The sequence below is a fragment of the Rhinoraja longicauda genome, chromosome 13, assembly GCF_053455715.1.
Source record: "Rhinoraja longicauda isolate Sanriku21f chromosome 13, sRhiLon1.1, whole genome shotgun sequence".
In the NCBI taxonomy this organism is placed as follows: Eukaryota; Metazoa; Chordata; class Chondrichthyes; order Rajiformes; family Arhynchobatidae; genus Rhinoraja; species Rhinoraja longicauda.
Genome location: NC_135965.1, coordinates 14,019,386 through 14,046,409, shown reverse-complemented (window position 1 = coordinate 14,046,409; position 27,024 = coordinate 14,019,386). Strand labels below are relative to the sequence as shown.

At 40.0% G+C, this 27,024-nt stretch overlaps 2 protein-coding genes across 3 annotated transcripts in view; both read left to right on the top strand.

The window, feature by feature from the left end:
- atr (ATR checkpoint kinase) overlaps positions 1-10,142 on the top strand; it is an 83,318-nt gene extending 73,176 nt beyond the window's left edge. The window contains exons 43-47 of the mRNA XM_078410415.1: positions 164-320; positions 4,413-4,566; positions 5,838-5,989; positions 6,280-6,385; positions 9,062-10,142. Of these exons, the coding sequence (XP_078266541.1) occupies positions 164-320; positions 4,413-4,566; positions 5,838-5,989; positions 6,280-6,385; positions 9,062-9,235 (743 nt within the window). The 3' untranslated portion in view covers positions 9,236-10,142. The remainder of the gene's footprint in view (positions 1-163; positions 321-4,412; positions 4,567-5,837; positions 5,990-6,279; positions 6,386-9,061) is intronic.
- Positions 10,143-14,808: 4,666 nt separating this feature from the next.
- Positions 14,809-27,024, top strand: part of xrn1 (5'-3' exoribonuclease 1) — an 88,226-nt gene continuing 76,010 nt past the window's right edge. The window contains exon 1 of one of the 2 annotated variants that reach the window (XM_078410412.1): positions 14,809-15,051. In XM_078410412.1, the coding sequence (XP_078266538.1) occupies positions 14,977-15,051 (75 nt within the window). In that variant the 5' untranslated portion in view covers positions 14,809-14,976. The remainder of the gene's footprint in view (positions 15,052-27,024) is intronic. The other variant, XM_078410414.1, reaches the window with a different exon arrangement.

Here is a 27,024-nt window from a genome sequence, read left to right as displayed (position 1 = left end):
TATTGAACCGTTAATGTAAAACATTTTGCAGTGACCATGTTTGACAATGTTCCCATTGATTCTCTAATTGTAATTTCATACTGCTGTAACAAGTCCAACACAATATTGAATATTGGATTTCTTACTCCTGGCTTTTGAACTTGTGCATGTTTTTTTTAAACAGGTGTTTACATGCTTGGAAAAGAGCTACGTCAATGTATGCTGCCAAAACAAACACCTTTAGAGGAGAAATTATCTGTATTTAAACAGCAGCTTTTGCCACGTCACCCTGCTGTTTTTCATGAATGGTTCCTTGGAACTTTCCCTGACCCAACTTCCTGGTCAGTATTTTTGAGTTTAGTGATACAATTTGTCATGGGGATCTACTTTCCCAAATATAAAACCAAAGGATTTGTAAAATCTGTGGGGTAATGTTTTCTCCTCGACTTATACCCATGTATAGAGGATCCCTTTCTTTAGTTAGTCTGAAGAAGGGTCTCGACCCGAAATGTCACCCATTTCTTCTCTCCAGAGATGCTGCCTGTCCCGCCCGCTGAGTTACTCTAGCATTTTTTGTCTACCTTTCTTTAGTTATATTGAAATGGTTGATGGCAGAAAGGAAATGTAAGAAATTAAGAGTTAAAATAATTAGATGCTTCTGAGATTGCCAAGCTGTGTTTAGGGCAGTGGGTACCACAGGGATAAGCGCTTGAGGCTCAACTATCCATAATCTATATCAAAGACATGGTTGAGGGGAACAAATGCACAATTTTCAAGTTTGCCGAAGACATTAAACTAAGTGGGAATGTGAATAGTGTTGAGGATGCAAGTCCTCAACGGGGCAAAGGCAAACTGAGTGAGTGACCAACTACAGTACCCTCCATAATGTTTGGCACATTTATTTATTTGCCTCTCTGCTCCACAATTTGAGATTTGTAATAGATAAAATCACATGTGGTTAAAGTGCACATTGTCAGATTTTAATAAAGGCCATTTTTATACATTTTGGTTTCTCCATATAGAAATTACAGCAGTGTTTATACATAGTCCCCCTCATTTCAGGGCACCATAATGTTTGGGATACAGCAATGTCATGTAACTGAAAGTTGTCATGTTCAGTATTTTATTGCATAACCTTTGCATGTAATAACTGCTGAAAGTCTGCGATTCATGGACATCACCAGTTGCTTGTTATCTTCTCTGGTGATGCACTGTCAGGCCTGTATTGCAGCCATCTTTAGCTTATGCTTGTTTTGGGAGCTAGTTCCCTTCAGTCTTCTCTTCAGCGCATAAAAGGCATGCTCATTTGGGTTCAGATCGGGTGATTGACCTGGCCACTCAAGAATTTACCATTTTTTATCTTTGAAAAACTGTTGCTTTAGCAGTATGTTTGGGATCATTGGCTTGCTGTGGAATGAACCGCCGGCATTTGAGGTATTTGTTTGAACTTGAGCAGATAGGATGTGTCTATACACTTCAGAATTCATTGTGCTATTACCACTAGCAGTTGTATCATCAATGAAGATAAGTGAGCCAGTACCTTCAGCAGCCAAACATGCCCAGGCCATAACACCCCACCATCGTGTTTCACAGATGAGGTGATTAGCTTTGGATCTTGGGCAGTTCCTTCTCTCCTCCATACTTTGCTCTTGCCATCACTCTGATATAAGTTAATCTTCGTCTCATCTGTCCACAAGACCTTTTTCCAGAACTGTGGTTGCTCTTTTAAGTACTTCTTGGCAAATTGTAACCTGGCCATCCTATTTTTGCGGCTAACCAGTAATTTGCATCTTGCAGTGGAGCATCTGTATTTCTGTTCATGAAGTCTTCTGCGGACGGTGGTCATTGACAAATCCACACTTAAGGAGTGTTTCTGATCTGTCAGACAGGTGTTTGGGGATTTTTCTTTATTATAGAGGGAATTCTTCTCACCAGCCTGCCAGTCCCTTTGCGATTAGTAAGCTCACCAGTGCTCTCTTCGCAATGATGTTCCAAATAGTTGATTTTGGTAAGCCCAAGGTTTGGCTGATGTCTCTTACAGTTTTATTCTTGTTTCTCAGCCTCATAATGGTTTCTTTGACTTTCATTGGCACAACTTTGGTCCTCATATTGATAAACCAATAAAAGTTTCCAAAGGTGATGGAAAGACTGGAGGAAAGACTAGGTGCTGAGAGCTCACTTATACATGCATGAAGGAGGCAATTAAACACACCTGAGCAACTACAAACACCTGTGAAGCCATGTGTCCCAAACATTATGGTGCCCTGAAATGGGTGGACTATGTATAAACACAGCTGTCATTTCTACAAACCAAAATGTATGAAAATACCCTTTAATAAAATCTGACAATGTGCTAAATCTGACACGTTAACCACATGTGATTTTTTTTTCTATTACAAATCTTAAATTGTGGAGTAGAGGCAAATAAATAAATGATGGGTCTTTGTCCCAAACATTATGGAGGGCACTGTATATGGCAGATGGGGTACAATATGGGGTAGGAATACGCACTTCATTAGGAAAAATAAGTTTTTTTTAAATAGATAGATTAATCAATATTGATGTTCAAAGTGACGTGTGTCTACACTGGTTATTGAACATAAACACAGGAGCAACAAGCAATTGGGAAGACAGACGACATGTTGCTCTTTATTGGACAAAGGAATAAAATGTAACATCTCAGGTTTGACAACAAACAGGTTTGCAGATGACACAAAGCTGGCTGGCAGGGTGAGCTGCGAGGAGAATGCTATGAAGCTGCAGAGTGACATGGATAGGTTGGCTGGGTGGGCAGATGCATGGCAGATGCAGTATAAAGTGGGTAAATGTGAGGTTACCCACTTTGGTGGCAAGAACAAGAAGGCAGATTATTGGTGTCAAATTAGGAAAAGGGGAGGTGCAACAAGTCCTGGGTGTCCTTGTACAGTCACTAAAAGTAAGCATGCAGGTACAGCAGGCAGTGAAGAGAACAAATGGCATGTTGGCCTTCATTGCAATATGATTTGAGTATAGGAGCAAGGGGGTCCGGCTGCAGTTGTACAAGGCCCTGGTGAGACCGCACCTGGAGTATTGTGTGCAGTTTTGGTCTCCTAATTTGAGGAAGGACATTCTTGCTATTGAGGGAGTACAGCATAGGTTCACCAGGTTAATTCCCGGGATGGCGGACTGACAAATGATGAAAGGGTGGATCGACTGGAATTTAGAAGGATGAGAGGGGATCTTTTCGAAACAAATAAAATTCTTAAGGGATTGGATAGGCAAGACGCAAGAAAAAATGATCCCAATGTTGGGGTAGTCCAGAACCAGGGGTCACAGTTTCAGAACAAGGGGTAGGCCATTTAGGACTGAGATGAGGAAAAACTTTTTCAGCCAGAGTGTTGTGAATCTGTGGAATTCTCTGCCACAGAAGGCAGCGAAGTCCAATTCACTGGATGTATTCAAGAGAGAGTTAGATATAGCTCTTGGGGCTAACAGTATCAAGGGATATGGGGAGAAAGCAGGAACAGGGTACTGATTCTGTATGATCAGCCATGGTCATATTGAATGGCAGTGCTGGCTCGAAGGGCCGAATGGCCTACTCCTCTTATTTTCTTAGTTTCTATGTTCTATTTTTCTATTGTAAGAGGATTCACACAAGTATAAAGATATGTTGTTATAATCATGTGCGGCCTTGTTGAGATTACACCTGGAGTAATGTATATAACGTTGGGCTCTTTACCTTGAAAGGATTTTTTTTTCTTTTGAGAGAGAGTGCAATCAAGTTTCATCAAATGAGTTCCTGAAATGAAAGGTCTGTCAGGTGAGGAGAGAGTGTGTAGACCAGGCCTCTGTTATTTCTCGAGTTTAGAAGGATGAGGTAACCTCATTGAATGTCCAAATTTCTTAAGAGTTTGCCAAAATAGATCAAGGAAGGTTGTTTATTTTTTCTGCCGGAGAAATGCAGAACATAAGGATTGACAATCTAGAACTGAAATGAGAAAAAATATTTTTTCTCTGAGGCTGTTGAATCTTAAGATTTATCTCCCCTAGAGGCCTGTTGAGGGGGTCATTGGGTAGGGCAGGAATGTGGTGTTGAAATGGAAGATCAGTTGTGATCTTATTGAATGGTGGAGCAGGCTTAACGGACTGAACAGCTTATTCATGTCCCTCTATTTTATGTTCTTATCAACACACTATTAGTTGCTGTAATTTTTGAGGATGAATTGCCCACTAGATAATTTCATAAATTGTTAATTCAATTATTTTTAAGTTTAGTGATACAATTTGTCACGGGGATCTACTTTCCCAAATATAAAATTAAGGGATTTGTAATATAAAGTGATTGATGATTTACATGACTCATTCTAATTTGTGGTGCGCAACTAGTTTACAATTACGCACAGCTTTCTGTTGTATTATTTCAAAATTTAACTCTTCTATTTCTTTCCCATAAGGTACAGTAGTAGATCAGCCTATTGTCGGTCTGTTGCAGTGATGTCAATGGTTGGCTACATTCTGGGTCTGGGTGATCGCCATGGAGAAAATATTTTATTTGATTCTTTAACAGGCGAATGTGTTCATGTAGACTTTAACTGTCTTTTCAATAAGGTAATTAATTATTTTCCAGCATGTATTCTATTTCATTTTTTAAGTCACAATAATAATTAATAATGTTTTATATAATTAAGGAGCTATATTGTTGATCTGTTAATATTTGACATTGCACAGATGGGAAGCTTTTATTGCAAAAAAAATTTCAGGTGTCAGTTGTCAAGCACCTGACCTCTCTGCATATTTGATCCGTCTCTGTTTGCAGTGTCTTTATTGTATATTGTGGTCGTTAAAAGGGCAGCAGTATTCTTTCTCCTTCAGTTAGTGTCCTTGAATGGCTTAAGTTTTTGAAAATCACTCCTTTTTAAGACAGAAGAGGACAGTCAGCCCATTGCATCTATTCTGATCAAAGAAGAGCCACCCAATCCTCCAACGCTTGGTCTGCAGCCCTGCAGGTCACAACTCTTCATGTACACATTAAATAACGGTTCTTATGGCACTGAATTCCAGGCACCTCCCTCACGTTGGGTGGAAAAAATATTCCTCTCCTGTGATTTAATTCTACTGGTTTCTTTAAATGTGTGCCTCCTTGTTTTTTTCACCCTCTGCTAAGTGAATTAGGTACTTCCTATTTACTCTTTAAAAAATACACAAAGTTTTGGAGTTAGTCCAGCACTATGTTTTTGTGAAGCAGTATCTGCAGTTCCTTGTTTCTCCGATTTACTCTATGTCGGACAGTCGTAATTTCGTAAACCTTAATTAAGTTTCCCCTCACCAGAATTTATGTTGTGCAAGGCATGTAGAAATGAAGAAAAAGTTGGGAATTCACCATGGTTCTCTACATTCTCCCCAAATGTCTTCTTGTGTGACCTTTTATTCAATTTTGTTTTAATACACTCCTTTGATACAGTTTGGGATAATCTCCTGTGATAAAGGTTCCCTATGAATGTAAACTGATTTCCCTTATAAATGGTTAAAATGCACACAGTGGGCTCTTGGGTTGTGTCTTTGTTGCTAAATATTTAGCCGATCTAATGTGATTCACCATCACCTTTTCAATAGAGGAAACTGTTTATGTCTCGGTCAATTTTCGGTTGTTACTTTGAAGAAGATTGGTTTCTAAATCAGCTTTATACCATTTTCTGTTATAATTCTTTCTGAAACACAGCACTCTGCTTATTCAATCACTTCTTAAAATATTTTTCATGTAAGTAACTGCTAAATTTCAAGGAAACCTATATATTACCATTTAATCCAATTTTATGTCTTTATTTAGAAACCTTTATAGAGTCTGCATATTTGGATGAAAAAATATTGTCTTTTCTTAGGGAGAAACTTTTGATGTTCCAGAAGTTGTCCCTTTCCGCCTAACCCACAATATGGTCCATGCCATGGGCCCAATGGGAACAGAAGGTTTGTTCCGACGAGCCTGTGAAGTAACATTGAGATTAATGCGTGATCAGCGAGAACCATTAATGAGGTAGGAAAATAACTGCAGATGCTGGTACAAATCGAAGGTATCACAAAATACTGGAGTAACTCAGCAGGTCAGGCAGCATCTAGGAGAGAGGGAATGGGTGATGTCACCCATTCCCTCTCTCCTAGATGCTGCCTGACTTGCTGAGTTACGCCAGCATTTTGTGATACCAATAGTGAGGTGACGTGTCAGATTTTAAGATCATTTTAAGATCATGACTTGACTTTTTTAACTATTCAAATAATTTTGCATGTTAAATAAATTTCTGTTTATTGGTCCACTAATTATTTTAGTGTGTTGAAAACGTTTCTGCATGATCCATTAGTGGAGTGGAGCAAACCAGTGAAAGGAAGTACAAAAGTACAACCCAATGAAACTGGGGAAGTAATCAATGAAAAGGTCAGTGGAAAAAATAGATTTTTCTTGTGAAAATTCAAAACAGTTCTTGATGGAAATCTGTAATTTCTTTTTTTAAATAGCACATGCAGGAATCGCTCAGCAGGCTAGTTCTGATAAATCATTAACTCTGTTTCGCTTTCCTTGGATGCTGGTTAACCTGTCTGAAGAAGAGTCTCGACCTGAAACGTCACCCATTCCTTCTCTCCAGAGATGCTGCCTGTCCTGTTGAGTTACTCCAGCTTTTTGTGTTTATCTTCGGTTTAAACCAGCATCTGCAGTTCCTTCCTACACATTCTGTCTGCTGAGTTTTTTTTAACATATTCTGTTTTCTTTAGTCTTTCTTTTGCTGTCTTAAAGTATCAGGTTCTTATTCTTGTAGGAAGCAACTGCAGATGCTGGTTTATTATTAGCTACATATTTTTATTTAATAAGCTCCTAAACCCATTTCTCCAAGAATTTAAATAACAAAACAAAAATGATGAAAAGCAATTGAACTGAAATGTTCACTCTGTTTACCTTTCTACAGATACTGCCTGAACTGCAGAGCATCCCAAGCATTGTTTTTATTTCGGGAATGAATTTCTTTCTTCAATGGAACGTAGAGTGCTGTTCAGAAAAAAAAAACCATTGCTTGAGGTTTCAGTGTTCAAGTATTGTGTAGTATTTTTATGGATCAACTCAGATAGAAGCAGTTGATACTTTGAGTAATTACATTGGACAATAAAATACATTAGCCCAGTATTTGCATAACTAGATTAGAAATCCAGGGATCTGAACTAAAACAAAGTACAAACTGCTGGAGGAACTCAATGGGTCAGGTGGAATCTGTGGAAGGAAATGAACAGACAATGTTTAGGATTAGGATCCTCCTTTAAGACTTGATGGAGGGTTCTGACCTGACCCAAAAAGTCCTTTTCCCTTGTCAGATGAGTGGCCCACTATGTTCCTTCAGCACTTTGACTTTTATTTTTGTAAATCAACATCTGCAGTTCCTTGTTTCCACCAGCAGTTTGATTTTTGTTTTGCTCAAGATTTTTTTGCTGAGGAAGGATGTGCTGCCGTTGGTCCAGAGGAGGTTTACAAGAATGATCCCAGGGATAAGTAATTGAGTCGTTTTTAAGCGGAGATTGATAGATTCTTGATTAGTAAGGGCATCAAAGGTTACAAGGAGAATACAGTTGAGAGGGGAAAATAGATTAGCCATGGTCAAATGATGGAGCAGACATGATGTGCCAAATAACTTAATTCTGTTACTATGTCTTACAGTCTACCCTTATTCCATCATCTGTAGTGTCTGTCTCACTGAACTAAAAATTGAGTAACAATGGTTCATGTACCATCTTGGCAAGTTGGCAAATTCAAGTTGATTTTTTAATAAATCTTGCATAAGAATCTTTCAACAATGATGCTGACCATTAAATTATTAAACATTATGTTTTAATTGTTTCATTAACGATCTTCAGGTAAGAAAATTTATCCTCTGAATTATCTAACCTGAATGACACATCCAGTCCTAAATTGCCTTCTGAAATGACTAAGAAGCTGCTAGATTTTCAGCACCATCAATCACCACATTGCTTTTAAACAGACTTTTTAAAAAGCTTTATGTTGTCTGCATTCCATGATAAATAATTGAAACTTAAGTTTCTTTACTCACCAGTTTAGTTTATTATATGTGACTTTGTCACTCACATCGAGAAATTCAGGATGTCAAGTCATCACAACTTGTACAATGATTATTATACCCTAAGTAACTTGTATCATCCAATTTTAAAGTTATACGTCACAGATGAACATTTTCTTTTCCAGTCTCCAAACATTTAACTACAGCATTCATTCTTGACCATCCGAGATGAGACCTCTTTCCCTGGTCAGCATCTGATCACAACAAAACATCACTTTAATTCAACCAAATGGGCAATATGACTTTCTTCCATATGTTACTTATACTCAACGGGTCCTGTATTCCCAGCCATATTTCCTTTACTGACCATTTGTTTTCCCGAACCTCAACCCTTTTCCTCACTTTCTGCAGAGATTAATTATTTTCAGAACAAGGCTGTGGCCTCTTTTCTATTTGTAGTGTTCCATAACCTACCTATTTGGAGCCGACATGCCCATCAAGTCTTTCTTGTATCTCCCCATCTGATTTATTTAGCTTGACAATGACTGATGTTATCTGAGGACATTCTGGTGAGCTGCCTGTTCTACCATACCTGCTAGTTGAATTGCAGAAACAAGGTCTAATTTCTTTAATAGGACAGGGTCATTTGTGTGATACATGTTTTGCCAGCTGTGTCAATGTCCCAAATGCCATAAAAATATAACCTAGCAATGATATATTTACCTCTGTGTTTAACATTTACATGCTTGGCACGTACGGCTTGACGAGGGGCAAGAACTAGGGAGCATAACAAAAAAAATGGTAACATGAGGAATAATTTGTTTCAATAAATGGTTAGGGGCTGGAATGGATTGTTCGGGGTAATTATGGAGGTAGATTCAATTGTGACATTCAAATGCGACTTGGATAGACATCTGAAAACAATATTTTGCAGACCAAAGGAAGATGTGGAGTTTGGGAATAGTGGAATTGCTCTTACATATTTGATGGGCTAAATAGTTGCTGTAATCATTCCATGATTCTTCAATTAAAGTGATGACATTCTCTTTCAGGCCAAGACCCATGTGCAAGACATAGAAAAACGGCTACATGGTGTGATTAAAACAAGAAATAAAGTGAAGGGCTTGCCTTTATCCATTGAAGGTCACGTCCACTACCTTATTCAAGAAGCAACAAATGAAAAACTTCTGTGCCAGATGTACCTGGGTTGGGCTCCATACATGTGAAAACATTGATTGACTTTGGCATAAATGACAAAGCAAGAATGATGTGTGATATTGCTCTATGATTTGTGACCTCTTTTTAGTGTCAAATCTAAATCACCAAAAACAGTTTCAAGAAACAAGGTTTATACTGCTTTACATCCTTATAGGATTATGAATTTGTTTTTGAAAACTTTTTTCATAGAAGAAAAACATATTCCAATCAAAGAGACTCCATCACAAAGATGAAAATTATCTGTAATTTTACAACAGAAAGCAGGATAAAGGGTAAACATGGAACTTTATTCCAGATCAAGTGCACTGAAGAACATGAAAAAGCAAATGTTGAGAATAAATAATTTTAGAAAACCTTTAAAGATAAGTCAGTTGAAGAGGTAGATTGTTACAGAAATCAGACACAAAAGCATCAAATTGAAGACTGTTGATGTACAAAACCTGACTTGGGAAGCTTTTGGATTAAAAAGAAAGTTGAAAAAGTTGCCAATCTCAGAAGCAGCACAGCAAAACAGAAGTAAATTCCTTTTATGATCTGGAGAAGACCAAAGAACTTTACTTGTCTTTGATGCTATGGTTCTTTGTTCATCATCAACTGGTACTCTATTGGTGAATTGTATTATACATTGAATTATCTTAATTTTGAAAAAAAACTGTTAAGTTGGTAGCAGGTTTTTTTCGGGACCAATATATTCGCCTGCTGAGCTAACATTAACAGCTTGTTTAAAATTGAACAAAACCCATCTTTGTAACTGTCTAAAGCTCAGTAGGATTCTGAGGTGTGGGTACAACCTTATCTGATCCTGCATTTGAGTGCACAGTAAAATCCAATCTTCAAATGGATATATGAAAAACCATTCCATGGATTTAATACATGATGGATGATGAATCAAATTAATGAATAAAGTTTTGAAAATTGAGATGATCCTGTTAATTTGATTCCTATTGCCTTCTAAGCCTTGTCAGACTTTTGTTTAAGAACAGTTAGAGATCTTCTCGAGCTTTAACATTACAATAGCTATTTTCATCTTCTAAATAATCAACGTTATTTTTCTGTTATTCAATCTCTGTAAATGTTTTTCACATTGATAACTTCGTAAACCTGAGACCATTAATCTCTGAGCAGAAAAACGGGTGTTTCCATGCCGTGAATTCGATAGAATGCAATTGATGCACATTCTTTTGTAATATATGGGCCAAATTGGTTACAATGCGATTTTGATAGGAAACTAGAGGACCACTTAAAACTAACTGGAAATTGACAAGCAGAAAAGGTGTTGTCCTGGAAAAATAGATTTTAGTATAAAAAATCTTCATTACAAATAACCTTAGCTTTATTTTGTTCTTAGATTTTAATAGTTAAGATTTGAGGAAAGCGGAAGATGCAAACGGATAACCAGTACATATTTTTACGTGTTATATAACATACGGTGATATGATGTATTTTTGCAACCAATACATTTATAATGTATTATTTGTCCACATAAAAAACCTCCCCTGAAAGGAAAGGGCAGATTTGGTTTGGAGAAAATAGCCCTGGCTTTCCCTCTCTATTCCCTCCCCCTTCCTAGTTCTCCCACCAGTCTTACTGTCTCCAACTACATTCTATCTTTGTCCTGCCCACTCCCTTGACATCAGTCTGAAGAAGGGTCTCAACTCAAAATGTCACCTATTCCTTCTCCAGGGATGCTGCATATCCCGCTGAGTTACTCCAGCATTTTGTGTCTACCTTTGGTTTGGAGAAACCTGATTTAAATATTTAGGAGTTTCAGAATGATTTAAGTTGTCACCAAAGATGTTGTTTGAACTAAATATTCTAATAATTTCATGTTTAGTTTTTACTTCACCAGCATCTATACTATTTTGCCTTTTGTATGCTAAAACATTTGCTAACATGGTGAAAGCTTACAACTGATTTTGATAAAGATGAATACTGATCTGAAGGATGCCAATCCCTTCTCATCATTCAGTGTGTGTCTATGTTTTAAAATTGGAAAATTATTCCTTTTACCTGGATACCAAACATGCAGGTTGCAATGAGTCTCTGGCTATGGCAAGTAGTCTATTGGAGTTCAATAGTTCATTTAGAATTCTGACGAATGTTATTGAGCAGAAAGACTTTGGTTACAAGTATATAGTTCTTTGAAATAGCAACATAGGTAGACGCACTGGGGAAGGAGGCATACAGTATGTTTTTCTTTATTGGCCGAGCCATTATGTATGGGAAGATAGACACAAAAAGCTGGAGTAACTCACCAGAACAGGCAGCCTCTCTGGAGAGAAGGAATGGGTGATGTTTCGAGATGCTGCCTGTCCCGTGAGTTACTCAAGCTTTTTGTGTCCATCTTCGGTTTAAACCAGCATCTGCAGTTCCTTCTTGCGCATTATGTATCAGAACTGGTATGTCATGTTACTGTTCTACAAATTGTCGTGTGGATTACATTTGGAGTGTCGTACAGTTCTGGTCACTGCTGTAGGAAAGATTTGATTAAACTGGAGAGGGTGCAGCAAAGATTCACGGGAATGTTGCCTGGACTAAAGAACTTGAGTAATAAGAAGAGTGAATAAATACGCTGGGACTATCTTTCCAGAGGGAAAGAGGCTGAAGGGTCATATTATAGAGAGGTACACATAGTTCATCTATCATGGTTGTTTCCATGCTGTGAATTAGATACAATGCAATTGATGAATTATGGTATACTATGTGTAACACAAAGGCGGAATTGGTTACAATGCGATTTTGATCGGAAACTAGTGATCCACTTAAAACTAACTTTGGAAATTGACAAGCAGAAAAGGTGACCTGGGGAAAAAAAGTGTTGGTAAAAATTCATTACAAGTAACTTCCCTACAGTAATAGTTTTTAAAGAACACCGTCTGCCAATTTCACAGCAGCTGGCCATTAAGATTGATAAGCAATAGCTCCTTTTGACACTTGTGAAATGATACACTAATAAATAATAAGATAGACACAAAATGCTGATGTAACTCAGCGGATCAGGCAGCATCTCTGGAATAAAGGAATGGTGACGTTTTGGGTCGAGACTCTTCCCCAGTCTGAAGAAGGGTCTTGACTCAAAAGGTCACCTATTCCTTTTCTCCAGAGATGCTGCCTGACCCGCTGAGTTACATCAGCATTTTGAGTCTATCTTTGGTGTAAACCAGCATCTGCACTTTTTTCCTACACTACTAAACAATGTCACATACAAACTTTAATACGTTTAGCTTGCATAAAAATAAACATAAAACTTTTTAAAATACCTTTTATTTTTGATAATGCTGCCAGGGAAACAAAGCATTGCTACTGTCAGTCTGAACCTCCACATGCAGTTTTCTATAATGAGCTTTCTTGGGATCACAATTATCACATTATAATGGAACTACTTGTATACAAAATTTGAGAGGCATAGACAGGGTAGATATTCAATATTTTCCCAAGGTTAGGGGAGTTTGAAACTGGAGGGCATGGTTTCAAAGTGAGAGGTGAAAGATTTAAAGGGGTCCCGAAGTACAAGGTTTTCGTAACAAAGGATGGTAGATATACAGAATGAGCTGCCAGAGAAGGTGGTAGATCCAATCCAATCACAACGTTTAAAAGACATTTGGACAGGTGGATAAGGAAAGGTTCAGAGGGATGTGGGCCAAATACATGCAGATGGGATTAGCATTGATAGGCATTTGGTCAGCATTGATTAGTTCGGCTAAAAGGCCCATTTCTGAATCTAGTGTAGGAAGGATGTGTCTGAAGAAGGGTCGGCCCGAAACATCATCTATTCCTTCTCTCCTGAGATGCTACCTGTCCCGCTGAGTTACTCCAGCTTTTTGTGTCTATAAATCTATACTCTGTTTTTGATGGTGCTTTTCAATGTTGGATGAAATTGGGGTTGAGGGGGGTGATAACAAACTTAATGACTAATGTTAAATAATTTATGCATATCCTAAACAAACTTCTAATCTTCCAGAAGGAGAGAGTTCACTAAAGCTTCCTACTTAAAATGAATGTTTTAACAGTAAGTACCAAGGATTCTGATCAAATTAGTAATTGTTTTGTTCTCCCAGTTAATTACAATAGGCTTTAATTTGCTTTAATTTTATGCCTTTGTCTCTTGGGAGAGTGCATTGGGTATTTAATTTTCAAACCTATGATGTGTCATCGTGGCACAGTAATTTAGCTGGAAGAGCTGCTGCTTCACAGTTCCAGTGATCCATGTTGAATGCTGATCTCTGGTGCAGGCTGTGCAGAGTTTGCATGTTCTCCCTCTGACTGCGCTTTCTTTCAGAACCTTGGTTTCCTCCCACATTTAGATGCAGTCATCCCTCAGGAATGAGGAATTAGATATCCCTCGGCAATGCTGCAGGAAAAGAAGCTCAAACTTTTCTTATAACTTTAGCCTTCCAGCCCCAGTAATGTCCTTGTGAATCTTTTCTGCACCTTTTCCTGCATAACATCCTTCCTATTGCTGGGCAAACACAACTTTCAAAATTCTCCCACTGGCCAGATGTCCCTTTTCCTACAAAAATCCTCTCCCAGTCAACCTTGGCAAGCTACTGTCCGCTGACTTACTCCTTCTATTGCTTGACTTGCTGAGTTATTCCACCACTTTCATTTCAAGAGACAACATTCCCTCAACCTTCTCTTCCAGTACTTCTATTTTTATTTCAGATTCATGGGGGTGGTGGCAGGAATGGACAACTTTATTAATGACAAAAAAAAGTTTTTGGGAATGTTTTCTTGTGATGAAAGGAAGCCAAAGAAAACATATGGAAAGGTCAAATGACTTGTTCCTGCTTCTATTTCCACATGTTCCAATTTACAAATGGCAGTCTAACACCCAATTTGTCTATGCTGATCAAGATGCCCATCTAAGTGAATATAAAGACCCATTTCTCATTACAGAGGGCTCAAAGGTTAGTTGGCAGTGGTTCAAAGTAGTTGGTACAAGAATCAGAGGAGAAATGTTCTTTAACAATTGAGTGAGAGAATGGTAGAAGCAGAAACTTTCAGTACAGTGCAGGCAGTACTGCGATGTGTACAAGAGCTATGATCCAGAAAGATGCAGAAAATTGATGAGGCTGGGTTAGGTGGATCATCATAGATTAGCACGGACAGGATGGGCCGAATGGCCTCGTTTCCCAGAGTGATTTTAGATGTATTTAACAATTGCGTGAGAGGATGGGAGAAGCAGAAACTATCAGTACATTACTGGCAGTGCTTGGATGTGTACACGAAGTGCTGTGATCCAGAGGGATGTAGATTGAGTTAGTGGGGCTAGGTTAAAGTGGATGGCTTTTCACAAACCAAAGTGTAAACCAGCACCTGCAGTTTTCTTGCCTCTAATAGACCAGCACGAACACAATGGGCCGAACAGCCCACATCCCCTGTCGCGATGTTTCAAAAGTCTCACGAAATGCTTTGGGCTCTTTCGAAATGCAAACATTCTGCCCAGAATTTCGAATACTGCTCTCCGAGTCCCCACTTTACCCTACAAGGTGGAATAAAAACAAAAATAAAGCGATAAATGAGCAGTAGTTGTGGCTGCCTGCTTGGGGCTGCGGCCTAGCGATGGCGGTTTGTTGCTGCGGGTTACGTCACCGGGCCGGGCCGGGCCGGGGAGCCGAGCTCGAGCCAGGAGCCGGGAGGCGGCGCTTGCCCAGCACCGGCCCACGGCCCGCACCACAACCTCCTCCTCCTCCTCGCCGCCGCCGCCGCCGCCGCCTTCCACTCCTCCCCTCTGCTCTGAGCCGCCACCATGGGTGTCCCCAAATTCTACCGCTGGATCAGCGAGCGTTACCCGTGTCTGAGCCAAGTGGTGAAGGAACATCAGGTAAGCGAGAGAGAGGGAGCAGCGAGCGAGCGAGGAGAGGCCCGGGCAGGCGCCTTTCCTGTGCTTTCGTCGAGCCGCTACCCGGACGAAGTGCCAGGCCTTCGCTTTCCTCCTGGCCTTCGCTTCGGCTCCAGTTAATTTCCTCGCCATATACTGTTTCAAACATTACAGCACTTGAAGCCGCGTATTGAAAAGAGTCCGTTCATTAACGAGCGGCTTGAGCCGCTCTCGATTCGTATACTTTTCTCAAAAGTAAATAGAATCAGATAAAACGAAACTGCATTATTTCCGCTCAAATATTTAGTGTGATGCAACCCATCAGTGTTAAATTAGCGACACTGTTCATAACCACCAGCATTTTGAATTTGCATTCGTAACTGAATGTTTCACGTTATATGTTTTCCCTACTGGTTGTGACAACACTAGGTTTTAAGAATTCTAATACAGCGTTGTAAATATTTATGTTATTTTAATTCTTCACTGCAACTTCTGTACGTTTGTTGATTTTCTCCCGCTTTGATAACAAGTAACCCAGGTTTCTTATTACTGTTTACTAACGCGTGTAATTACATTAAAAACAATCAAAATGCCTCGATTAGGGCATTTACATACTGACAACATAGCATATGACTTGGACTTGTTTTTATAGAAGTTTTTTTTTGTGAGGCTAGAAAATGAATTGATGCTTTGTGATGTAATGTCATTGTGATTTCATGTTTTTGATTTCATTTCTACAGTTATATCAGTTTGTGATTTTATTTTTTGATCAGATCTACCGGTTATATTTTATTGGAAACGGTCATTGATGAGGCAAAGTGCTTTGCGTTGTTCCAAGTGTATAAACCCCCTTCCTCCCCATTCTACCTCAATTTATTGTCGGCAAGGATCAATTTTGCCATGGGGGGAGGTGAGAGGAGAGGAGAGCAGGACGGATGATACCGTCTTCACATTTCAGACATTCATGCTTTCTCTAACTAAATATAGCTTAAGCATTGTTCAGTGTTTCATCTACAAGTTGTAATTGACACATAAGAAAAATACATCTGATAGAACCACTCACTACTCTTCTTGTAAACTTGATGTGAAATAGATTTTTTTTCATTGTGTTCAATCTGATGCAAGACTGAAATCAGTGACACAGACTTCACTAAAGACATTCTAGTATTTTGCAGGGGAATGTATCTGTGATATCGTACATGTAACACATGCTAATTAATCTTGCTGGGGCATTACCCACTTTTCCTATGAACATTAATACCTCAGCAAATAAACTGTCTTTCTTGAGTCCAATGGAAACAGGGATTCACTTACACCTCATAAAGAGAATAGCAAATCAATTTCCTAATTGATGAGGGTTTGCAATTAGAATTACAGAATAAACATGCAACAAGACATAAATTGTGTACAATTTGGGCCTCATTTTATCTGTCAGTTGTTACCATTCAAAAGTTATGGTTTATTGATCTCTTATCAAATGCCAAGTCTCCCCAAACTGAATAAAAATCAAACAAAGTGTTTCACTGTACAATAAATACACGTGACAATAAACTAAACTAAACCTTTATGGCAAGCTGGCAGAATAAATGCACACTATTCCTTTCTGCAACAAAAACTGGCTGCTCAAGAAGTGAAATTGTTCTGGAAGAGTCACAGAATTATTTGTCTTGAAATGAATTAACTTGTACGCAATGGAGACACATGAGACTGAAGATGCTGGAATCTGGAGCAACTAATTGTCAATTACAATTAGTGGAACTTAGTGCTTGGAACAACATCTCTGGGGGAGCAGGGGGGGAGGGAATGGTTGACGTTTTGGGTTGAAACCCTGAATCAGGACCAAGAGTGGAGAGGGGAAATAGCCAGTACAAAAAGAATAGAAGAAGTCTTAATCGCAGGTGAAATCTTCATCTTTAAGCTGTTGTTCATTGACTAGCTCAGCATTCAACACCAACTTATCAAGTTCAGGCAACTGTCTCTGCGCATCTTCCTCATCAACAGACCACAGTTGGTACAAATTAGCAACAACACTTCCTCCTCATGAACCATCAACACAGGGGCACCAGGGCTGTGTAGCCAGACACAGTTTGAACACCATTTTTAAGTTTGCTGATGATACCACCAATGTTGCATGAATTACAGACAATGATGAGTCTGAGAGGGAGGTCGATTGTTTGATTGAAAGGTGCCAGAACAACAACCTTGCTTTCAATGTCCGCAAGACCAAGGAGCTGATGGTTGACTTTAGAATAAAACTTTAAAAGAGTATCCACGAACCAGTCATCATCAAAGGGTTGGCAGTGAAGAGAATCAACTTCAAGTTCGTGGGTTACCTGTCCCGCTAAGTTACTCCAGCTTTTTGTATCTATCTTCAAGTTCATCGGTGTTTATATTTCTGGAGATTTGTCCTGGGCCCAATACATCCATGCAATCATACATACAGTTCATCAACATCTGTGCTTCCATAGAAGTCAACGAATACTCTGAGGAATGAAGGAGACTACAAAAGCCAATGGACACCACTGCTTGATCCATCACAGGTCCCTACCTCCCCACCAACAAAGGAATCAATAGGAGGCCCAAACTAAAAAAGGCAGCTAACATCATCAAGGACCCACACCACCCTTGCCACGCTCTCATTGCACTCCTGCCCTCGGAGAGAACATGCACGAGTCAGAAAACTGAGCCCCAGATTCAAGAATAGTTTATTCCCAACAGCCATCAGGTTTTTGAACACCACAAAAACTTCAAACTCTCTTGGTTGCACAAAGGACTGTGGGCTGTACGCAATAATATAATTTTAAATTTATTTATTTATAATATTCTCTGTGAATATTGTGTACAAGCCAAGAGGTTGCTGCAAGAATTTCATTGTTCTGTATTTGGTACACATGACAATTAAACACTCTGGATCCTCGCCTCTGATTCCACCAATCATTAGCTCCTATCTCACTAATCCCCTTCTCTTTATACTGGCTATCTCCCCTCTCTGCTCTCAGCCCTGATGCAGGGTTTTGACCTGAAACATCAAAGAGTCCTTTCCCCCATCAAATGCAGCTCAACTCTCTGAATTCCTCCAGCAGATTGTTTGTAACTTGAGTGTGAATTTTGTCTTTCTATGGATTATAATTGCTTCCTATCATGTTCCCAAATTTGAGAGAGTACTTCCCAAAGGAAGTGCAGATGGTCTTCACGTTTGGGTAACAGAAATTCGTCCATATGGAATCCGCCCAAATGGAATTTGCATGTTGAGATGTGGAATAAAAATTACTTTTTAACAAATGAAATTTGTTAAAAAAACTAAAAGCAACTTTTCCAAATTTGTTTGATGCATGAATTATGGAAAATCATCTTACGGACCATTTTCCAGGAATGCAACACACATGTGCACATCATATGTGGGGGTTGCCTGTACTCATTTGTCAAGACTGTTTTAGTGCACACAGCATTATATATTTTCTATTTACTGTACATTTTGTCATTTGAACCGCAAGAGAACCTTTTAAAACGGCTGTCTTTACACATTTAATTAATGTTGTTTATTTCTAAATTGAGTGCATATAATTCATTTGGAACAAATTTGATCCGAGACTGACAATGTATATCTTATGGAAGACACTCAAATTTCAGGTGTCAGATTAAGGATAGAATTAGAATACCTTGTTTCATTTTGGAGGAAGGGTTACATACCATATTTACATAGAGGGACCTATATTACATGATTAAGGACCTACCTAAGTTGAGCTTTAAAGAAATGTAGCTAAGTTGTGCACAAGGCAGACAAAATTACACAAAAAGTAACTTTTTTAATATCATCTGTGATAATTGCAAACGCCTGCTGCAGGAATAGGCTAGGTCTGCGATTGTTTTGGCAGTGCTTAAATCCCTTGAGTGGCTGAGAATGGAGAGACATGGAGAAGGACTACTGTTGACCTTCTAAAACTCAGGGTCAATGGGTTGGTTTATCTGGCCTGTTATGCCAAGCATAAATTCACAGGATCATCAACTTCCAATTCACAGGATCTTAAATTTCCAATTTCTATTCATAAAACATATAACAATCTCTGTGTTGTACATGATGCCAGGATGAACTAATCTCATCTGCCTGCACATGATCCATATCCCTCCATTCTATGCATATCCATGTGCCTATCTAAAAGTCACTTACATGCCACTCGAATCATATCTGCCTCCACCACTTCCCCGAGCAGGGTGTACCAGCACCCTCTGTGCAAAAATAAAAATTTGCCCTCTCACTTGAAAGTTATGCCCTCTAGTTTTTGACATTTTCACCCTGGGAAAACCATCTTGGTCTCCCCACAATATCTGGTGCTCTGGAGAAAACAATCCAAGTTTGTCCAACCTCTCCCTTACCAGAATGTTGCCTGTATAAACTCTAACACAGGCAACATTCTGGTAAGTTTGAAGAAGGGTCTCGACCTGAAACGTCACCCATTTCTTCTCTCCCGAGATGCTGCCTGACCCGCTGAGTTACTCCAACATTTTGTGTCTACCAACATTCTGGTGAACCTCTTCTGCACCCTCTCCAAAGCCTCCACATCCTTCTGTAACAGGGTGACCAGAATTACACACAGAGCTCCAAATGTGGCCTAACCAAAGTCTTCCTTTGTATCAAGGCCTCCTGACTCTTGCACTCCATGTCCCGACCAATGAAGGCAAGCACACAACTACACGTCTTTACCACTCTATCTACTTTTGTTACTCCTCATGTGTGATACATTTCATGGAACTTCACGGAAAAATAATTTGAAAATAATCATTAAATAAAGGAAGGAGGATTTTGAATTGGACGGTTCCATGTTGATTTATGGTATTCTTTAAATAGACGATGGGGGATGTGAAGAGAGGAACTGAAATAACATCAGTGGTTTGGTTCCAAACACCTGAAGATACTGCTGCCAATAATACAGTAATGGATGGCTGAATGACCACAGCTGAGGGAAATTGGAATTCAGAGGTTTGTAGAGTCTGAGGAGGGAATGGTAAAAAGGAGCTATGGGAAATATGAATCCAAAAACAACGGAAACTTTCTTGATGATACTTGATACTTGTTTGGTATTAAACAGCCGAGTTTTATTCAAGTTATTTTGGACTTCCCAGGAAACCGTTGATTGGGCAAAACTGACACATGGTGACAGAAATATAGATCTATTTGGCTTAAGATGGGAGGAGAGATGGGCACTACAGTGGTATAAGAGGACATCAAGATGAGAGATGTCTGAGGATTGGCAGGTCAACTTGAACAGAATGTTGATGTTCCAAAATATTTGGTGCATTATCAAGATAGATGACTGAGGGAACTAAGAAATATAGGGTAAATACGTCGGCATGATTCTTTCTGATGTTCAATTCAAACAAATTGCTGCAACTTCAGCACTGGATTTTGGACATGCAGTCTGACAAATTAGGGCAATGGAGAATTAGTGTTTATTGCATACAGCAAGCATGTTTAAGCTATTTATTTTTAATATACATCGCTGTAACCTGTGGGACCTATGTGAGGGTGCAAATTATTAAATTTATATTACTGTAAATTATATTATACATGGGCGTTCCGATACTCTGGTCTGATTCATGAAATAATCGTGATTCAAAGCTTCATTAAATAAAAAGAAACAGAATAGCTCTTTACTTAAGATATTCATCAGCAGAAATACAATGGCTGATATTTTGCCCAGGTGCAATTCAGAATCTAGATTTTAATGCTTTGGAGAATGTGGAATGTTTGAAGTGTGAAAGAATGTCTGAAGAAGGTATCCGACCCGAAACACCGTATGTGCATTTCCCTCCACAGATGCTGCCTGACCAGCTGAATTCCTCTTGTGGTTAGCTTTTTACTGTGGGAAGGTTTCATATTCATTTAATAAAATATGGCTGTATTCCATTCATAAATATATTGTAATTTTTCTTGGTGATTGTGACGTTGATTTAATTAGAGGCTTGAAGTTGGTTGTAATGCAGTTAGGTGTCTGGTCATCAAGTGGCACAGCCAAATCTATCATTATACAGATTTCAACATGTCTGCCACATTCATGTACCAAAGGGAGGAAAATAAGTTTTCCATGTTTATTTTTTAATGATATCGTAGTTTTGTTGCTGCTTAAAAGTTTTATCTATGTGGAGCCTTGCTCATTGACCTGAGCTCAGTGTGCCTAATTCTATGTGGTGGGTTGGGTGTATCATGATAAAACATAGTGCATTCAGAAAGTATTCAGACCCCTTCATCTTTTCCACATTTTGTTACGTTACAGCCTTATTTTAAATTCTTTTTTTTTATATCATCAATCTACACACAATACCCCATAATTAAAAAACGATAACCGGTGTTTAGAAATTTTTGCAAAGTAATTAAAAAGAAATAACAGAAATATCACATTTACATAAGTATTCAGACCCTTTACTCAGTACTTTGTTGAGGCACCTTTGGCAGTGATTATAGCCTTAAGTCTTCTTGGGTATGATGCTACAAGCTTGACACACCTGTATTTGGGTAATTTCTCCCATTCTTCTCTACAGATCCTCTCAAGCTCTGTCAGGTTAGATGGGGACTGTCGATGCACAGCTATTTTCAGTTCCCTCCAGAGATGTTCGATCAGATTCAAGTCCGGGCTCTGGCTGGGCCACTCAAGGACATTCACAGACTTGTCATGAAGCCACTCCTGCGTTGGCTTGGCTGTGTGCTTAGGGTCGTTGTCCTGTTGGAAGGTGAGCCTCTGCCCAATTCTGAGGTCCAGAACATTCTGGAGCAGGTTTTCATCAAGGATCTCTCTGTTCTTTGCTCCGTTCATCTTTCCCTCGATCCTGACTAGTCTTCCAGTTCCTGCCGCTGAAAAACATCCCCACAGCATGATGCTGCCATCACCATGCTTTACCGTAGGTATGGTATTGGCCAGGTGATGAGCGGTGCCTGGCTTCCTCCAGACGTGAGGCTTGGCATTCAGGCCAAAGAGTTCAATCTTGGTTTCATCAGACCAGAGAATCTTGTTTCTCATGGTCTGATAGTCCTTTAGGTGCCTTTTGGCAAACTCCATACTGAGGAGTGGCTTCTCTCTGGCCACTCTACCATAAAGGCCTGATTGGTGGAGTGCTGCAGATATAGTTGTCCTTCTGGAAGGTTCTCCCGTCTCCACAGAGGAGCTCTGGAGCTCTGTCAGAGTGACCATTGGGTTCTTGGTCACCTCCCTGGTCAAGGCCCTTCTCCCCCGATTGCTCAGTTTGGCCGGATGGTCACCCCTATGAAGAGTTCTGATGGTTCCAAAGTTCTTCTATTTAAGAATGACGGCTACTGTGCTCTTCGGGACCTGCAATGTTGCAGAAATTGTTTTATACCCTTCCCCAGGTCTGTGTCTCGACACAATCCTGTCTCGGAGGTCTACGGACAATTCCTTCATCTTCATGCCTTGCTTTTTGCTCTGACATGCACTGTCAAGGGACCTTATGTAGACAGGTGTGTGCCTTTCCAAATCAAGTCCAATCAATTTAATTTACCACTGATGGACTCCAATCAAGTTGTTGAAACATCTCAAGGATAATCAATGGAAACAGGATGAACCTATGCACAATTTTGAGTGTCATAGCAAAGGGTCTGAATACTTATGTAAATGTGATATTTTAGTTATTTCTTTTTAACTACTTTGCAAAAATTTCTAAACACCTGTTTTCGCTTCTTCATTCTGGGGTATTGTGTGTAGATTGATGATAAAAAAAAAGAATTTAATCCATTTTAAAATAAGGCTGTAACGTAACAAAATGTGGAAAAAGTGAAGGGATCTGAATACTTTCTGAACACACTGTTTTCAGCAGAAATGTTGGAATAGATGATGCCTCTCAATCCTGTTCTAGCATTTAGTAAGGTCATGGCTGAACTATTTGAAACTTGAACTCTATATTGTGGTTTACCTATGCTGATCTTTCAATCCATTCCTTATGAACGTATACTTTGCCTTAAAAATGGAAAAATCCTGTTTCACGCACCATTAAAGGAAGAGAATTTCAAAGACTTGCAACCGTCCACGATAGAAAAAAAACATTCTCTCATTTGTCTTAAATGGGTAGCCCCTTATTTTTAAGCAGTCATCCCTCGTACTAGATCATTGCAACAGTAGAAACATCCACAGGATCTTTACGTCTCAATCAAACTCCCGTCTTACTTTGCAAAAATCCAACATGCAAATCTTAGCATGCCTCACGGGAATCCGTACATTCCAGGTATTGATTGAGTAAGCATTCTTCAAAGTTTCTCCAACAATGTTTTGTTTTGAGAGGCTAGTTATGGAATGCATTAAGTCCAGTCTACCAAGTGGCCTTGACCCACTGCAGTTCGCCTAATGCCACAACAGGTTCACGGACAATGCAATCGCCCTGGCCCTCCACTCATCCCTGGATAAGAGAGACACCTACTTTAGAGTCCTATTCATAGACTACATCTTCGCCTTGAACACCATTATATCATCCAAGCTCATCACCAAACTCGAGTTATTCAGCACTCATCTCTGCAACTGGATCCTTGACTTCCTGAGCAACAGACCCCAATCAGTGAGGATTGGGGATAAATCATCCTCTACGATAATCCTCAACACTGGTGCTCCGTAAGGATGCGTTCCCAGCCCCCTTCTTTACTCCTTGTACACCCAGAACTGTGCAGCATGTGCAAATCTAATTCAATTTACAAATTCGCAAATGACACCACCATTGTGGGCTGGATATCAAATACTGATGTTGGAGTACAGGAAGGAGATTGAGAATCTCGTGTCGAAACAACAAGCTTTCTCTCAATGTCAGCAAGACAAAGGAGATAGTGATCGGCTTCAGGAAACGAAGTGGTACACAGGCGGCACGGTAGCGCAGCGGTAGAGTTGCTGCTTTACAGCGAATGCAGCGCCGGAGACTCAGGTTCGATCCTGACTACGGGTGCTGCACTGTAAGGAGTTTGTACGTTCTCCCCGTGACCTGCGTGGGTTTTCTCCGAGATCTTCGGTTTCCTCCCACACTCCAAAGACGTACAGGTATGTAGGTTAATTGGCTGGGTAAAATGTAAAAATTGTCCCTAGTGGGTGTAGGATAGTGTTAATGTACGGGGATCGCTGGGCGGCACGGACTTGGTGGGCCGAAAAGGCCTGTTTCCGGCTGTATATATATGATATGATGATGATGATACTCCAGTCTGTATTGAGAGTGCTGAAGTAGAGATGGCTGAAAACATCAAATTCCTAGGAGTAAATATCACCAGCGACTTCTCTTGGACCACCAATATTGAAGCAATGACCAAGAAAGTACACCAATGCCTCTACTTCCTTAGAAGGCTTAGGAAGCTTGGCATGTCCCCAACAACCCTCACCAATTTCTACAGACGCACCGTAGAAAGGATTTTATCGGGATGCATCACAGCTTGGTTTGGGAACAGCTCCATCCAAGACCACAAGAAATTGCAACAAATTGTGGATGCAACCGAGACCACATAAACCAACTTCCTTTGCATCGACTTCATTTATACCTCACGCTGCCTTGGCAAGGCCAGCAGCAAAATCAAGGATGAGTCGCATCGTGGCCACTCCCACTTCTCTCTTCTCCTATTGGGCAAAAAGTATAGAAGTGTGAAAACGCACACCTCCAGATTCAGGGACAGTTTCTTCCCAGCTGTTATGAGGCAACTGAACCATCCTACCACAACTAGAGAGCAGTACTGAACTACTATCTACCCCATTGGTGACACTCGGACTATCTTTGATCAGACATTACTGGCTTTACCTTGAACTAAATGTTATTCCCTTATCATGTATCTGTACACTGTGAATGGCTCGTGTATTGTCTTTCCGCTGACTGGTTAGCACGCAACAAAAGCTTTTCACTGTACCTCGCTGTACGTGACAATAAACTAAAACTGAAACCTGTTTAACATCCTTCCTGAAATAAGAGTACCAATATGCTTGGTACTCCAGAATGAGGTCTCACCTTTGCCTACAAAGTTGAAGCATGACTTTCTACTAATGTATACAATTACCTGCAAGAGACAAAACCTGTTGATATTCCTGATTACCCACTGAATCTGCATACTAGCCTTTTGCGAATGATGCACATGGACACCCGGGTACCTCTGCATTTATGAGCTCTGAAGTTTAGTTTACTTTAGAGATACAGCGCGGAAACAAGCCCTTCGGCCCACCGGGTCCGTGCCGACCAGCAATCCCCACACATTAACACTTCCACTCGAGACAATTTTTACATATACCAAACCAATTAACTTACAAACCTGTACGTCTTTGGAGTGTGGGAGGAAACCAAAGATCTCGGAGAAAAACCACGCAGGTCACGGGGAGAACATACAAACTCCGTACAGGCAGCACCCATAGTCGGGATCAAACCCGGGTCTCTAGCCATTTAGATAATCTTTTTGATTTTGACAATCAAGATTTAAAAAGAATCATACATTCCATTCATTTGCTCATTTTCCTCACTCAATCCACTACACATGCCCCCTTGTAGCCTCCATGTGCCCTCTTTGCAATTTACTTTCAACTTGTCTTTGTGTGAGCAGCAAATTTGGGAACTTTCCTTGAATCTCTTCATCCAAGTTACTTATATAGATTATAAAACATTAAGGTCCTGGGTAACTGATCCTCGTGGCACACCACTCGTACTGCCAACCACTGCCAGACAGAAAAAAATAATTATGCTTAATCTATGTCCAATTAGCCAGCCAGTTTTCTCTCCTCACCAGCATTTCCTCCTACACCATGAACTTTCATTTTTCACCAGGAGCTACGTTTGTTGTTTTCCTATTTAATGTTACATTCTGTAATGGAACAGTTTGGATTCAGACGATGGCCTTGTTAAATATTCCAATCAGATCCTGGTATTGGTATGCATCAAGAAGTGCAAAAGGAAATAGTAACAGTGCAGAATATACTGTTACAGGTACAATTTAGTTTACTTTATTGTCACGTGTAGATAGTAGTCAGGACTGCTCTCTAGTTGTTGTAGCTGGAAAGAAACTATCCCTGAATCTGGAGGTGTGCGTTTTCACACTTCTATACCTTTTGCCCGATGGGAGAGGGGAAAAGAGGGAGTGGCCAGGATGCAACTCATCCTTGATTATGCTGCTGGAGTCAATGGGATAAAGGTTGGTTTGTGCGATGGTCTGGGCTGCATCCACAATTCTCTGCAATTTCTTGTGGTGTTGTTCCCAAACCATGCTGTGACACATCCCGCCCGATAAAATGTTTTCTAATGCACGTCTGTAGAAGTTGGTGAGGGTTGTTGGGGACATGGCGAACTTTCTAAGCCTTATAAAGAAGTAGAAGAGTTGGTGTGCTTTTTTGGCCGTTGCTTCAATATGGGTGGTTCAGGACAAGTTGTTGGTGATATTACTCCTCGGAATTTGAAGTTTTCAACCATCTCTACTTCGGCACCGCCATGTAAGTCGATCACTATCTCCGTTGTCTTGCTGACATTGAGAGAGAGGTTGTTGTCTTGACACCAGGACAAGAGGTTCTCGGTCTCCTTCCTCTACTCCATTTCATCATTGTTTGATACCCGGCCCACAATGGTAGTGTCGGCTGCGAAGTTGTAAATTAAATTAGATTTGTACATGGTTGCACGGTCGTGGGTGTACAGGGGGTAAAGCAGAGGGCTGAGAACGCATCCTTGCAGAGGACCAGTGTTGAGGTTTATCATAGAGGATGATTTGTCCCCTATCCTCACCGATTGGGGTCTGTTGGTCAGGAATTCGTGGTTCCAGTTGCATTGTCGAGGATCCAGTTGTACTTTACAGAGAAAGTACAGATGGAAAAAAGTGCATATTTGCTGCATTCCCAGTGTCGTTTGAAGTGTAGATGGGTGGGGAGGCTGATATGTGTGATAGACTGGGCTGCACCTTATGCAGTTACTTGTGGTCTTGGGAAGAGCAGCTTCCATCCCAATCTGGCACATCTGGATAGGATGCTTTCTCTGGTGCAT